A 13,044-nucleotide genomic window follows, 5' to 3' on the forward strand; every position below is an offset into this window, starting at 1 on the left:
GATTTCTCTGTGCATGTCACTAAGGTACCTTCACGATTACGACCTCTGCCGGCTAATTAGAGGCGCCTGCACAAGAGATGAGGAAGAGTGCCCTTAGGGTGTGTCAGTCCGCATGCAACGCTAGGTGGCGCCAAACTCATAAATGTGTGGGTGGCAAAAATGCATCCGGCTGCTGCTCATGTTTCGGAGGGGATATGGGTTAGCTTCGATCTCCTCAGTCAGGGCAGGGTTCGGCATAGACAGAGAGGAAGCATGATGCAAATTGAACAATTGGATGCACTAAAGGGGGAGAAAAAGGGGAAAAATATAAAAAAATAAAAATAAATAAAAACCTGAATTCAACTTTTGAGAGGGGTGTCAGCAAACTTTTGGCCACCTACTGTAGATAGAGAATGGATGGATGGATGGAACTGCACTTCAAACCTGATTTACAACTATGTAACGTATGGATTATGGTATCATGCCCACCTGCCATGCCATCAGTTATGAAAAGGATCACTTCTTATTACTTACCAATAAAAAATTCTAATACAGCATTTATAAGAAACAAATTTAAGTAGACCCTGTTTGGGGCTACTGCAAATTTGTGGCACCTTTTGTTTAAATATGTGCATTTATACACTGATCAGCCATAACATTAAAACCACCTCCTTGTTTCTACATTCACTGTCCATTTCATCAGCTCCACTTACCATATAGAAGCACTTTGTAGTTCTACAATTACTGACTGTAGTCCATCTGTTTCTCTACATACCTTTTTAGCCTCACTGTGTTCTTCAATGGTCAGGACTCCCACAGCACCACCACAGAGCAGGTATTATTTGGGTGGTGGATCATTCTCAGCACTGCAGTGACACTGACATGGTGGTGGTGTGTTAGTGTGTGTTGTGCTGGTATGAGTGGATCGGACACAGCAGCGCTGCTGGAGTGTTTTTTTTTATTTTTTATTTTATTATTTTTATTTTTTTAATTTAGCACGTCCAATTTCATCCCATCTATCATCCTCTCATTAGTGCGGATTCCTGCTCCTGATTGGGGCTGACGAGGCCGTTCCACGCCTCCTCCGAAACGTGGACAGCCAATCGACCGTCTTATCACCCACACTTGACGAGTGTAGCGTGGCAGAGTACTGAGCATGGAGGATCACACACTCCGCCACACCCCCTCCCGTCTCCATACAGGCGCCACCAACCAGCCAGCAGAGGGCGCAACCGCCCCGTTCCTGAGAGAGCATCCCCTACGGTCTCAAGTCCCGCCCCCCACCCGGACAACCGGCCAATCGTTGTCCATAGCCGCCCAGCCTCGACCGTGAAGGAAGAGCTGGATTCGAAACGACGCTCCTTCGAAATCCAGCTCTGGTTGCAGCGCGTGTCTTTTACCGCTGCGCCACCTGAGCGGCTGCGCTGCTGGAGTTTTTAAATACCATGTCCACTCACTGTCCACTCTATTGGACACTCCTACCTAGTTGGTCCACCTTGGAGATGTAAAGTCAGAGATGATCTCTCATCTATTGCTGCTGTTTGAGCTGATCATCTTCTAGACCTTCATCAGTGGTCACAGGATGCTGCCCACGCGGCGCTGTTGGCTGGATATATTTTTGGTTGGTGGACTATTCTCAGTCCAGCAGTGACAGTGAGGTGTTTAAAAACTCCATCAGCACTGCTGTGTCTGATCCACTCATACCAGCACAACACACACTAACACACCATCACCATGTCAGTGTCACTGCAGTGCTGAGAATGATCCAACACCCAAATAATACCTGCTCTGTGGTGGTCCTGTGGGGGTCCTGACCATTGAAGAACAGAGTGAAAGCAGGCTAAAAAAGTATGTAGAGAAATGGATGGACTACAGTCAGTAATTGTAGAACTTCAAAGTGCTTCTATATGGTAGGTGGAACTGATAACATGGACAGTGAGTGTAGAAACAAGGTGGTGGTAATAATGTTATGCCTCATTGGTGTATAATACTACTTTATTTTAAATCACCCTTAATCCATTTTAAGTGCAGATCCAATGTGTGGAGTTTAAATGGAAGCCTGGATTAAACTCAGATTAGAGTAAATAGTTCATGGTGTGAACAGATCTAGAGGATCAGTATGAGTCCATATGAAGCTACAGATGATCAGCTGTTCCTGCAGTCAGGCGACTATGCTGTGAGCTACTATATCCAGTGTTCCACCTGGTTGAGATTAATGGCTGAACTCAATTGTCAGTGATCTTTATTCTATATGAACTAAAACTTCTTGACATCTTGGCAACAAGCAGGAGATTCATAGTGTTTGAAGAAGCAAGTGATTACATTGCTATGGATTTATCTTGGCACTGACAGCAAGGGAAGTGGCTACACAGAGGTTTAGATAGAGTTTTTATAGTGTGTACTCCATTCTTTCATGAATGTGTGGATAGAGAAACAGACTTTGTTGCCTGTGTCACTCCATAATGTCTTTGCTGATTAATAGCTGAGAATGACAGACATGTTTTTTAGAGACAGACGTCTTCACAGGAGGATAAACCACAGTCGGCCATTTAAGCAGCATGGGGTAACAGCTACCAGATGGGTGTGGAGACACATTCTAATACACAGTTTCCAACAAGGTCAGAAACCTCTGGCATGCAGTGATTTACATATCTAAACACTAAATTGAAAGATGACAAATGTGTACATTACCTGACTTCCTTTTGGCCCAGGAAGACCCTTTGGTTGAACAACAGGATCATGCAGAAACAGATAAACAACAACAAAAAATGCATGTGTTAAACTATGTCATGTTCTATATTGAGTAATCATCACTGGACTGATTATACTAAAAATGCATACTGGTAAGATCAAAGGTTTCTATACACTTAAAATAGACATTTATGACATGTCATGAATAGAATGCCTTTATTTGTCATATATACATCTTCTTTCATTGCATGTCCCAGCTTGTTTGGAAGCTGTTAAGGGTTAAGGGCCTTGCTCAAGGGCCCAACAGTGGCTACATGGCAGAGCTGGGATTCAAACTCTCAACCTTTTAGTTGATAGCCCAAAGCTCTACCCACTGGGCTACCACTGTCCCCAAATGGCAGGCTTTGGATTTACAAGACTGTGACGAATGATTCAGGTCCCATGGTCATCTGTACAAACAACTGTCTAATAGTACAAAGCACATGGAACAGTGGTCTCCTTATAAAGCTTGAAAGGCAAATCCAAACTGTAAAAAGAGAACATTTGTCTGCTAACATGGAACACAGTGACCCTGTTCCTTAAGTAAGCTTTTCATCGCTATGCAAGTCAAATTTTTGTTCTTTTAACTAGGGTTAGTAGTTAGCAAAATAAAGAAAGAATGTCCCCAGAGAGTGACCAGAGCTGAAGCTCAAACCCTTCGATACAGATTGAATCCATGTTTTTTTTTTCTATTTTATTTATGCATTTTCTCCTATTTTCTCCCAATTTAGCGTAGTCAATTTGTCTTCTGCTGCTGGGGGATCCCTGATTGCAGTCGAGGTGGGTATATTGCTCCTCACACTTCCTCCGACCTGCACGCAGCCCTTATCACTCATATGCTGCAGGAACTGCCAATTATGCCCACTAGATGGTGCCAAGCCGACCAGGATTGAATTTTTAATTAGATTTTTCATTTATTTGATTTGTCAATCAGTATGACATAACTTGCTTTTTTTTTGGGGGGGGGGGGGGGGGGGGGGTCAGGTGGCACCAGTCTACCACCTCTGAGATCCAGGTTCGAATCTTGGCAGTGCTAAGGGATGGGACTGCATGGAAAGGTTTTTTCATTGCTTCGAAACTCGCCGTCTCTGGGGGTGAATGGAGCTGGACGCGAAGCTTCTGCAAGATGATTGGAGGATCAGTCAAAATGCTGAATCCTGTTTTGATTGACAGCTATTTTGAGATCTACACGTCACTTAATCACTGGGCGCTTCAGTCCCATCGCGGATTTTGCGAGTGAAGTCGAAAGACAAACTGCAACCCATTTCTTGGTATTTGCTTGGTGAAATTACTTTTCCATTGTTCATTGTGTAAATAAAACACACTCATAGTATTTGTTTCAGGACACTGGTCAAGTCCCTGGAAAAGACGCCTACTTGGTACGATAGGATCACAGGCCATTTTCTTGAAAAGGAACGGAGGGCAGAATTTATGTATAAATAAATGGACAAATTTTATGATGTAAGCCGACAATGAGCTTCCCCTCTTTGAAAGACCAGCAGCCGCCTCTGATGTACATGTTGTCCAGCTGTTAGTCAAACATGAATACAGATACTTACCGGTTTACCATCCATGCCAATAGACCCCTATGTAAAAAAGACAAAAGAACACATGATATATTAAGATCAGGCATTGATAAAAAAAAAATTAAATGTATATCTATTTAAAAAGAAGGTGTAAAATATAAAATGAACAAACGATTGTGAAAAAAGCAGAAAGAAGATTAACAGCAGTTTATCATAAAATGTTTAAATAGTTTAGTCATTTATTTATTGTTTGAAGGATCAACTGTATCTGTATAATGTGTTTGAACAAAAATTACTATTTGGTGTACTTGTCACCACAATACAATGACCCACAAGTCCTGATACAACAGCTCAGTGTGCAGAACTGATTTGGAGGATGTGGAACTGTGTAAAAACCATTTAAAGGGGCATAAAATAATAATTAATGTAATATTTATTGTGATACAGATATTTAAATAATTATTTGCCTCCTATGAATTTACTGTCTGTCTGGTTGCATGTGCTTACATGCCCCCTTGGCCTTGGATATGTAGTTTAAACCAAAAAGCATTATGTAAAAGTAACAATAAGTATTTATTCCATGTCTCACCTACCTACCCTTACCGGAGAATTGGATCATTAATAGTTGAATAATTAAAGTTGACTGAATTAAAGTCGGTCTAATTGAAAGCTAATAACAAATTGGTAAATATATTATGAGAAGCTTTAAAGATTGTCATGCATTAAAAAAGCCACTGCCAGAAAATTGAAACCAAAAAGTTTGACAGAAGTTTCATGCTGATCACATGGACAAAGCAAAGCAGGATATAAAGCAGGCTACTTTGTTACATAATAACATCTATGCTTCTGGCAATGTAAAGCTCATTTGAGCAGCTTTTAATTTATTGACTTTGTTCTTGGATTACATCCTTCCATCTGGACAAATTTCCCCATAGCAACAGATTTCTTTTCAACCTTGGATTACAGACAATTTATTGTGCAGAGGATATTGGCACTAAATATCTTGTATATCTTCTCTTCCCATCCCTGTTTACATGAGCACAGAAAGTCTTCTTTGTAGTCAAGAATAGCCACTAATGAAAAATTAGGAGACCATGTCACAATGTTAAACAATGTTATACATTACAATTTATTTATCTAGGTTGCTGTATGTATATTTCTGAGTCAGTAGATATTGTCTTATTCTTTGACAAGTCACTAAAATAGAAAGGTTACCTAAATGTATTAATGTTTGGGCAAAGTAGTTTGTGTTTTAATAATTCTATCACAGAAATAGAACAGTTGCAGTAATCATTGAAATCCCGAGACTGCAATGAGCCATCCAAGGTACTCTCAAAAATCTTTGCCAACATAGTTCAAAGGCATTAATATTGTTTCCCCGGCTTTTATAGTGTCCACATTTTATTTTGAACACATTATGAGAAGAACCATTTCATTAGGCATGGAAGAGTTAAAGGTAAAAAAAAAGAAAGATGTTGGCCAGCTCCAAGATGGATGGATACATTTAGAGGAACAATGAACGAGCCATTAAAAAGCCTGAAGACACAAACAGATGACAGGTTGTTCTGGAGAAGCACTATCCAAACGGAGTCAGAATCGATTTTTTGGCACTATTTTAACCCGATCATGAATATTTCTTCTCTGTTCAAGGCATGTTTGTAAACTCCTTGGTAGCTGTACTAGTACAAGGTCATTTGTTAATTTATTTAGTTGCAAATTAGTCTCTATAGTAAGTGCTAATTAGCAGACCATCAATTATTCCTTATTTTGACATACTTTAGTGCAGTAGCATGTGGTTTGGAACCAAGCCAAGGTTTTTTTCATCTCTGGTTGTATACAAAATAAACACATCTAATTAAAAATATTGCACTAAGTTATCCACATTACTGGGCCATAATTCAGGTGTCTTCACCAAGGTCTTTATTTCTTAATAATGAAATAATTAGAATTCTCAAACATTATCAGATTATTAGTGGACATGTAAATATTGTTTTGTTTTTCTGATCTTGAGACCGAGATGTGTTGGTTTAATATTGAATATTGATGTAAATATAGGTAAAGCATGTTTTTCTCAGTAAAAACCATCTGGGAATGTTTAAGTTGCCTGATTTCCCCTGTGACTAATCATTATGAGCAGCATCAACATGCACATAGGTCACACCAGTTTATCCCAAACAGAGACAAATGAATTTAAGGCTCAGTAATGCAGATTGATTTATGATCGCTGACATAACATGACCCACTGGGTTAAGCTAAGCAATTATTTTTGCTACTGGTGTGCCAGGCTTGGGTTTCATTTTAGTACTGACACTTGTGAATGTAAAACGACAGCAAAAAACCTGGAACGTATAGGCTACTTAGATAAGGATGTGCAATCAATTATTTGAGGCAATAGCCATCTTCCGGCTGGAATTTTAATTTGTGATTATGATTTAAATAATGTGTTCCATTTTATAGGACCAGACAACTGCCAAATAAATGATTTTCTTGTTTATGTTACTTTTATGACTTATTATTCACTTTCATGGTTTTGTTGAAATAATTTACATAGCACATTTATGCAATTATGCAATTATTGTGTTAACTGTTTCCCTTTATTTAATCATTTTATTCGTTTACATAATAAAGGTAAACTGTTTACTAGAATTTTTAGATCTATTACTGGGTAACTATGATAACCATGTTGAGATGAAGAAGAACGTTGTTTGGTTTGGAACTTTTTTTTTAAATGCGTTTTCTCCCTTTTTCTCCCCATATTTAGCGCGTCCAATTTTTACCAGATTGCGTAATGCTTCCTCTCTACTGGTGCTAACCCCCACCCCTGATTGAGGAGAGCTGACACACGCCCCCTCCGACACGCGAGCAGTACCCGACTGCACTAGGCAAGTTTTCATGCCAATCAGCCTTGTGCACGGAGAGCCACACCCTGATCAGCATTATTCCTCTACTCTGTGCAGACGACATCAATCAGCCAGCAGAGGTCGGAATTGCATCAGTTATGAGGTACCTATCTGGCTCCCTACCTCGATGAACAACAGCCAAACATTGGCAGAGCTAAGATTTGATACGATGTATTCGAAACCCGGCTCTGGTGTGCTAGCATGTTTTACCGCTGCGCCACCTGAACGCCCCATTTTGGAACACTTTTGAAACACACAAGTGAAAGCAATATTGGCGCAGTAAATAATGAATTTGCATAGTTTATGAGAATTGGTTTTGAGTGCTGCCACTCATGTTGTCTAATCATAAAATGCTGCTGATTTTAAATCTAAGTATGTGGTGGTAGGTTTTCTGCAACCTATTGTATTTTATACCAAATGACAGCTAGAGCAGGAACCAGCCAAACTAAATTATATATAAATGTCCCATATATTGCTGATACAACTACATATAACTGATTTGACTTTACATTTACAGTCATCACAATAAGGTTAAGGTTTTAAAAAAAAAAAAAAAAAAAAAAAAAAAGATCTCTCTATCTAAAATAGAACTGACTGTTTATGTGATACAGAAGGAGCAATATGCTTAGAATAGCAGATGTACAACACATATTCCACAATAAGCAAAAGACTGACCAAAGACGGATTCAGATTACATATAAAACCTCATGTGGCGAGTTTAGTTTAGAAAATGTAGTAATTTCTTCAGTTTGTCTGTTGCCCTTAGTCAGCACTAAACATTTTCTCTTCAATTGTAACCAAGCAGAGTCTGGACTCTTTGAGACCTTATCCAAGGAATCCTAGCTAAATCTGGTCTGACTGATGGCCTCAGAAGTGCAAGATTAAATAACTGGTTACACTGAGAGCATGACACTACTTTAAGCATGGATCTTCACCTTTATTTAACCTACAGATCAAAAAATAAAAGCAAGTACTGGCTTATAAAAAGGGAAAAATATATATTTTACAGTTATGTTAATGTATGCCACAGAAAATGATCTGCCTCCCTCATTACCCTGATTTTACTCACTTAACTTACTCACTCCCTTCCTGTTTATTATGAACTTAATACCATGCTAACCAGTCACCAGTCAAGGGGACTTCTAAAGTTTATAAAGTCTTCTGACAACTTAGCATAAACACCTGATATTACCACTTCTGACACTTCATGAATATACCACACTGTTAAACTTTTTATCTAAGATATACACTAATCAGCCATAACATTAAAACCACCTCCTTGTTTTTACACTCGCTGTCCATTTTATCAGCTCCACTTACCATATAGAAGCACTTTGTAGTTCTACAATTACTGGCTGTAGTCCTTCTGTTTATCTACATACCTTTTTAGCCTGCTAGCCTTCACCCTGTTCGTCAATGGTCAGGACCCCCACAGGACCACCACAGAGTAGGTATTATTTGGGTGTTGGATCACCTAGACCTTCATCAGTGGTCACAGGACGCTGCCCACAGGGGTCTGTTGGCTGGATATTTTTGGTTGGTGGACTATTCTCAGTCCAGCAGTGACAGTCTTATCCACTCATACCAGCACAACACACACTAACACACCACCACCATGTCAGTGTCACTGTAGTGCTGAGAATGATTCACCACCCAAATAATACCTACTCTGTGGTGGTCCTGGGAGAGTACAGCATGAAAGGGGGATAACAAAGCATGCAGAGAAACAGATGGACTACAGTCAGTAATTGTAGAACTACAAAGTGCTCCTATATGGTAAGTGAAGCTGATAAAATGGACAGTGAGGGTAGAAACAAGGAGGTGGTTTTAATGTTATGGCTAATCGGTGTATATCTCCGAACATTTTTCTCTATAGGCAATTTCCTCCCTGTTAAGCAACAGCAACCAATCTGTAAGGGTTAACATGTGCATTCTCTATGACACATTAAGTCAACAAACACCTCTTTTCCAAATGCAGCTCACGCACCATAATTAAGAAGATCAAAGTGCTTAAAGAATGAAACTAACTGCCCCCTTCCACAAAGTTGAATCAGTTCATCTGGACACAAGTTTGTTGTAGAGATACGTTTCGCCACTCAATCCGAATGACTTTTTCAGACTGAAGAAGTCATTCGGATTGAGTGACGAAACGTATCTCTACAACAAACTTGTGTCCAGATGAACTGATTCAACTTTGTGGATTTGTGTACCTGGATTATTGAGCATGCATCAACAGATAACTGCCCCCTTCCTTAGACATGAGTGCCTAAAGCTTATGTTGCTTTAAACAACAGGGGGGGGTGTAAATCTAGGTATTTATTTATTATTATTAGATTATTTATTTATTTTATTTTTTAATTATTAAAATATATTAATTGTATTTTTATTGCATTCAACATATGTGATCCCTGATTAAAATAAGCACTCATAATAAAGGGTCATTAAAATATTTAATTATGAACTACTTGTGTTTGCAAACTTTGGAAGTGTTGCAGTTTAATGCATTTTAAACAGATAAACTTCTATGACAAGCCACAAATGCAAATCATGTCTTGTACTCTGCTGTACTTCATAAATTATGGCTTTTTATACTTGGGTCAAAATGGGGTTGTTTGGCAAGATTTAAATAAACAGAAGCAAAACAGTAATGTTTAATATGTGCTGACTGAAGACTGAACTGATGGGAACTTAAATAGTAGCACTCTGTTCACATCTCATGTTCTCATGTTGCTGACCAAAGGAACATTAAACCCACAATTGCACCCAGCATGGGGTTTAGTGGTGAGACTTTGCTGAGTGAGAAACCATACATTCAAGCATCTGGACCTAATATTTATGGAATTCCGTGTTTTTTTAATTCTATCTTTGAATATAAAGGGGAAACAAAATGTGTGAAACAAAATGTTTTCCTATCAATTCAGTTATTTTGCATGCTGGATTGTCCTTCTAGTCAGCTAGAGAATTACTGAGATGCTAATTGAGTCCACAACTGTAATTCCTGATAAAATAAAATTGAGTAAAAAGGATTCTAAAAATGTATCTTCTGGTGAATTAGCTTAAACCCACATTTAAAAAAAAGCTGTGGGCATGCAGATGTCAAGGTCATGGTGTACCCAGTTCCACTGGGGAACACTGGGCACAAGGCAGGTATACCCTGGACAGGTTGCCAATCCATCAAAGAGCATTACATTCACATTTTCGGCATTTAGCGGACACTTTTATTCAAAGTGACTTACAGTACTGTGACAGTATATTGTCTAAGCAATTGAGGGTTAAGAGCCTTGCTCAAGGGCCCAACAGTGGCAACCTGGCAGTGGTGGGGCTTGAACCAGCAACCTTTGGATTACTAGTCCAGTACTGTAACCACTAGGCTACAACTGCCCTAATTAATGTCCTGCATTAAGATCTGTGCACACGTCCCTCCAGTTGATAGTACTGCTCAGATATGAGCGCTGAACTAAGTTGTACGTAGATAGGTTTCATTCTTTTATCTTCTATAATTACTTTATTCTTGTAAGATGTGGGCACAGGGCAAGCATATTACCCTGGATAGGCAACAGACTGAGACCCTAGGGTTTAGGCAGATTGTTTACACTCATTTACCTAGAGCCAATTCACCTGTTTCAGTAAGTCTCCATGAAAAAATATTTAAATATTCCAGAGACCTGGGACCAAGCCTTACTGTGTTAAGTTTAGCAGATTATGCTTTTCTTATTCCATGTACCAGCAGGTAGATCCCAATCTAAATTGTCCTTTATTGACCTCATAACTGATGCAATTACGACCTCTGCTGGCTGATTGATGGTGCCTTCACAGATTCGAGGATTAATGCATTGATCATGGTGTGGCTCTCCTTACACAAAGCTGATCCACATATGAACTCGCCTCGTGCGGGTGAAAAGATGCAGTCGGCTACTGCACACATGTCGGAGGGGGCATGTAGAGAGCAAGTGTAATGCAATCAGATAGTTGGATACGACTAGATTGGGAGAAAAATTGGAATAAGAATAAGTGTGAGTCTCTATGATCCAGATCAGCTGTTTGTTAAATTGGTGTTGTCTATTATTATGATTTAGATAAAGGAATTTTGGAAATTCCAAAAGGATGACATATTTTCTTGAAAACCTGTTTGTACACACTGTGTCTTTATTTCTGTGTGACTGGTGTTCTATTTAAAAAAATTTTTATATATATTACTAGTATTTAAATCTGCACAATGATGAAATTATCATTTTATTTAATGAAGTTCATGCTTGTCCATCCTGACTACCATAGATGATTATTACCCCATTGTCCAGCCTTTTATCAGCTGAGCATTTGTATTATTCTTGTTTACTCAACTAAAGTGCATGAATTTAGAGTTGATCTAGGAAAAATCTGTTTTAAGTAAAATAAAGTTAAGTAAATAGAGTTTTATATAAATACAAAACTCTGTTAGTTTGAAAGGTATTTGTCTGTAAGGCAGATTTCCTGATAAAAGCAAAAAATTGCAAAGGCATGGATCACTCTGGCTGGGAGATTTGAAGAAATACGCTCATCTGGTAGAGGAAAAAAATTTCTTTATTATGTCATAGCCTTTCCTTCATGTCATAAACAAAGTCAGCTACAGAATTACTGGTACCCTTAGTACGGATAACTTTTATTTAATTACATTTAGTCTTAAAAAATCAACAAAACCGTATATCACAATGATTAGCACCCCTGTGCTGTTGTACTTTAACTTTCCTGTCCACCTGGGTGTAATTAGTATTGGAACTAGGCAATTCCCAGCAGAAAAGAGAGTGAGGCAGATGTTAGATTCTGGGAAGCTCTGCAATTGCTATCGGACGGTCAGGCGTCTACATACAGACATGATTGGCTATGTCTAGGGGTGGCTGAGGCCCCACGATGGACTGGTGTACTGTCCAGGGTGTGTTACATTTACATTTTTGGCTTTTAGCAGATGCTTTTGTCCAAAGTGACTTAAAGTACTGTGAGAGTATACTGTCTAAGCAATTGAGGGTTAAAGGCCTTGCTCAAGGGTCCAACAGAAGCAACCTAGCAGAGGTGGGGCTTGAACCAGTGACCTTCTGATTACTAGTCCAGTACCCTAACCACTAGGCTATTGCTTGCCTAGTCCTTGTTACCACACTGTGCACAGTGATTCCATGGAAACTGGACCACACGGCAACTCTGAACAGACTAAAGCAGTGGTAAAATATAAAACTAAAAAGCTTGGTTGGTAGGTAGGTTAGTAAAGCGATTTTTTTTTACTTCTAAGAACCACTTGTTTACACTCCCTTAAACAATTCTCCTCCAGGGAAAGAAAACCTACTGTAAGTGACTACTGTACAATAAAGCCCACTGTACGTGTCTAGACAGACAATTCATTACTCAGCAAAGACCGAAGAACAACGTGGCTTGTTTAAATAAATGAGACATTCTTATCACAAGATCAGCAGAAAGATAGTGACTCAGACAGCCCCCCTACTGCACTGTTCTGCATTACAGTGTTTACCCGAGAACCACTAGAGAGCACCAGACTAACATCATCACACACAGTGAAGAAAACATACAAACTAGACTGGATAAAGACATACAGCAAGCAATCCACCTCAAACTGATGATAATGGAAACTAGGTTATACCAAGACTAGGTAAATACTGAAAAATCTACTTCCCCTTGGTTTCGCTGTTCAGTAAAATATATGCAATTAATTTGTTATAATACTACTAATAATAGTAATAATAATAATAATAATAGTAATAATAATAATAACAAATTGTGTGATTTAGGTAAACACATCCATAATGTTGTAGAGTAATTATTTAACTAAATTAGATGAATACGCTACTCAGGTGGCGCAGTGGTAAAACATGCTAGCACACCAGAGCTGACACGTCGCACTCATCGGTTCAAAACTCAGTTCT

At 38.9% G+C, this 13,044-nt stretch overlaps 1 protein-coding gene across 4 annotated transcripts in view; it reads right to left on the reverse strand.

The window, feature by feature from the left end:
- Window positions 1-4,290, reverse strand: part of LOC134319402 (collagen alpha-1(XXIII) chain-like) — a 39,875-nt gene extending 35,585 nt beyond the window's left edge. For all 4 annotated transcript variants that reach the window (XM_063000561.1, XM_063000562.1, XM_063000559.1 and 1 more), the window contains exons 1-2: window positions 4,269-4,290; window positions 2,671-2,697 (exon numbers count right to left, since the gene is read on the reverse strand). In XM_063000561.1, coding sequence (XP_062856631.1) covers window positions 2,671-2,697; window positions 4,269-4,283 — 42 coding nt within the window. In that variant the 5' untranslated portion in view covers window positions 4,284-4,290. The remainder of the gene's footprint in view (window positions 1-2,670; window positions 2,698-4,268) is intronic.
- Between the last annotated feature and the right edge of the window lie 8,754 nt (window positions 4,291-13,044).

Source organism: Trichomycterus rosablanca, chromosome 8 (assembly GCF_030014385.1).
Source record: "Trichomycterus rosablanca isolate fTriRos1 chromosome 8, fTriRos1.hap1, whole genome shotgun sequence".
NCBI classification, from domain to species: domain Eukaryota; kingdom Metazoa; phylum Chordata; class Actinopteri; order Siluriformes; family Trichomycteridae; genus Trichomycterus; species Trichomycterus rosablanca.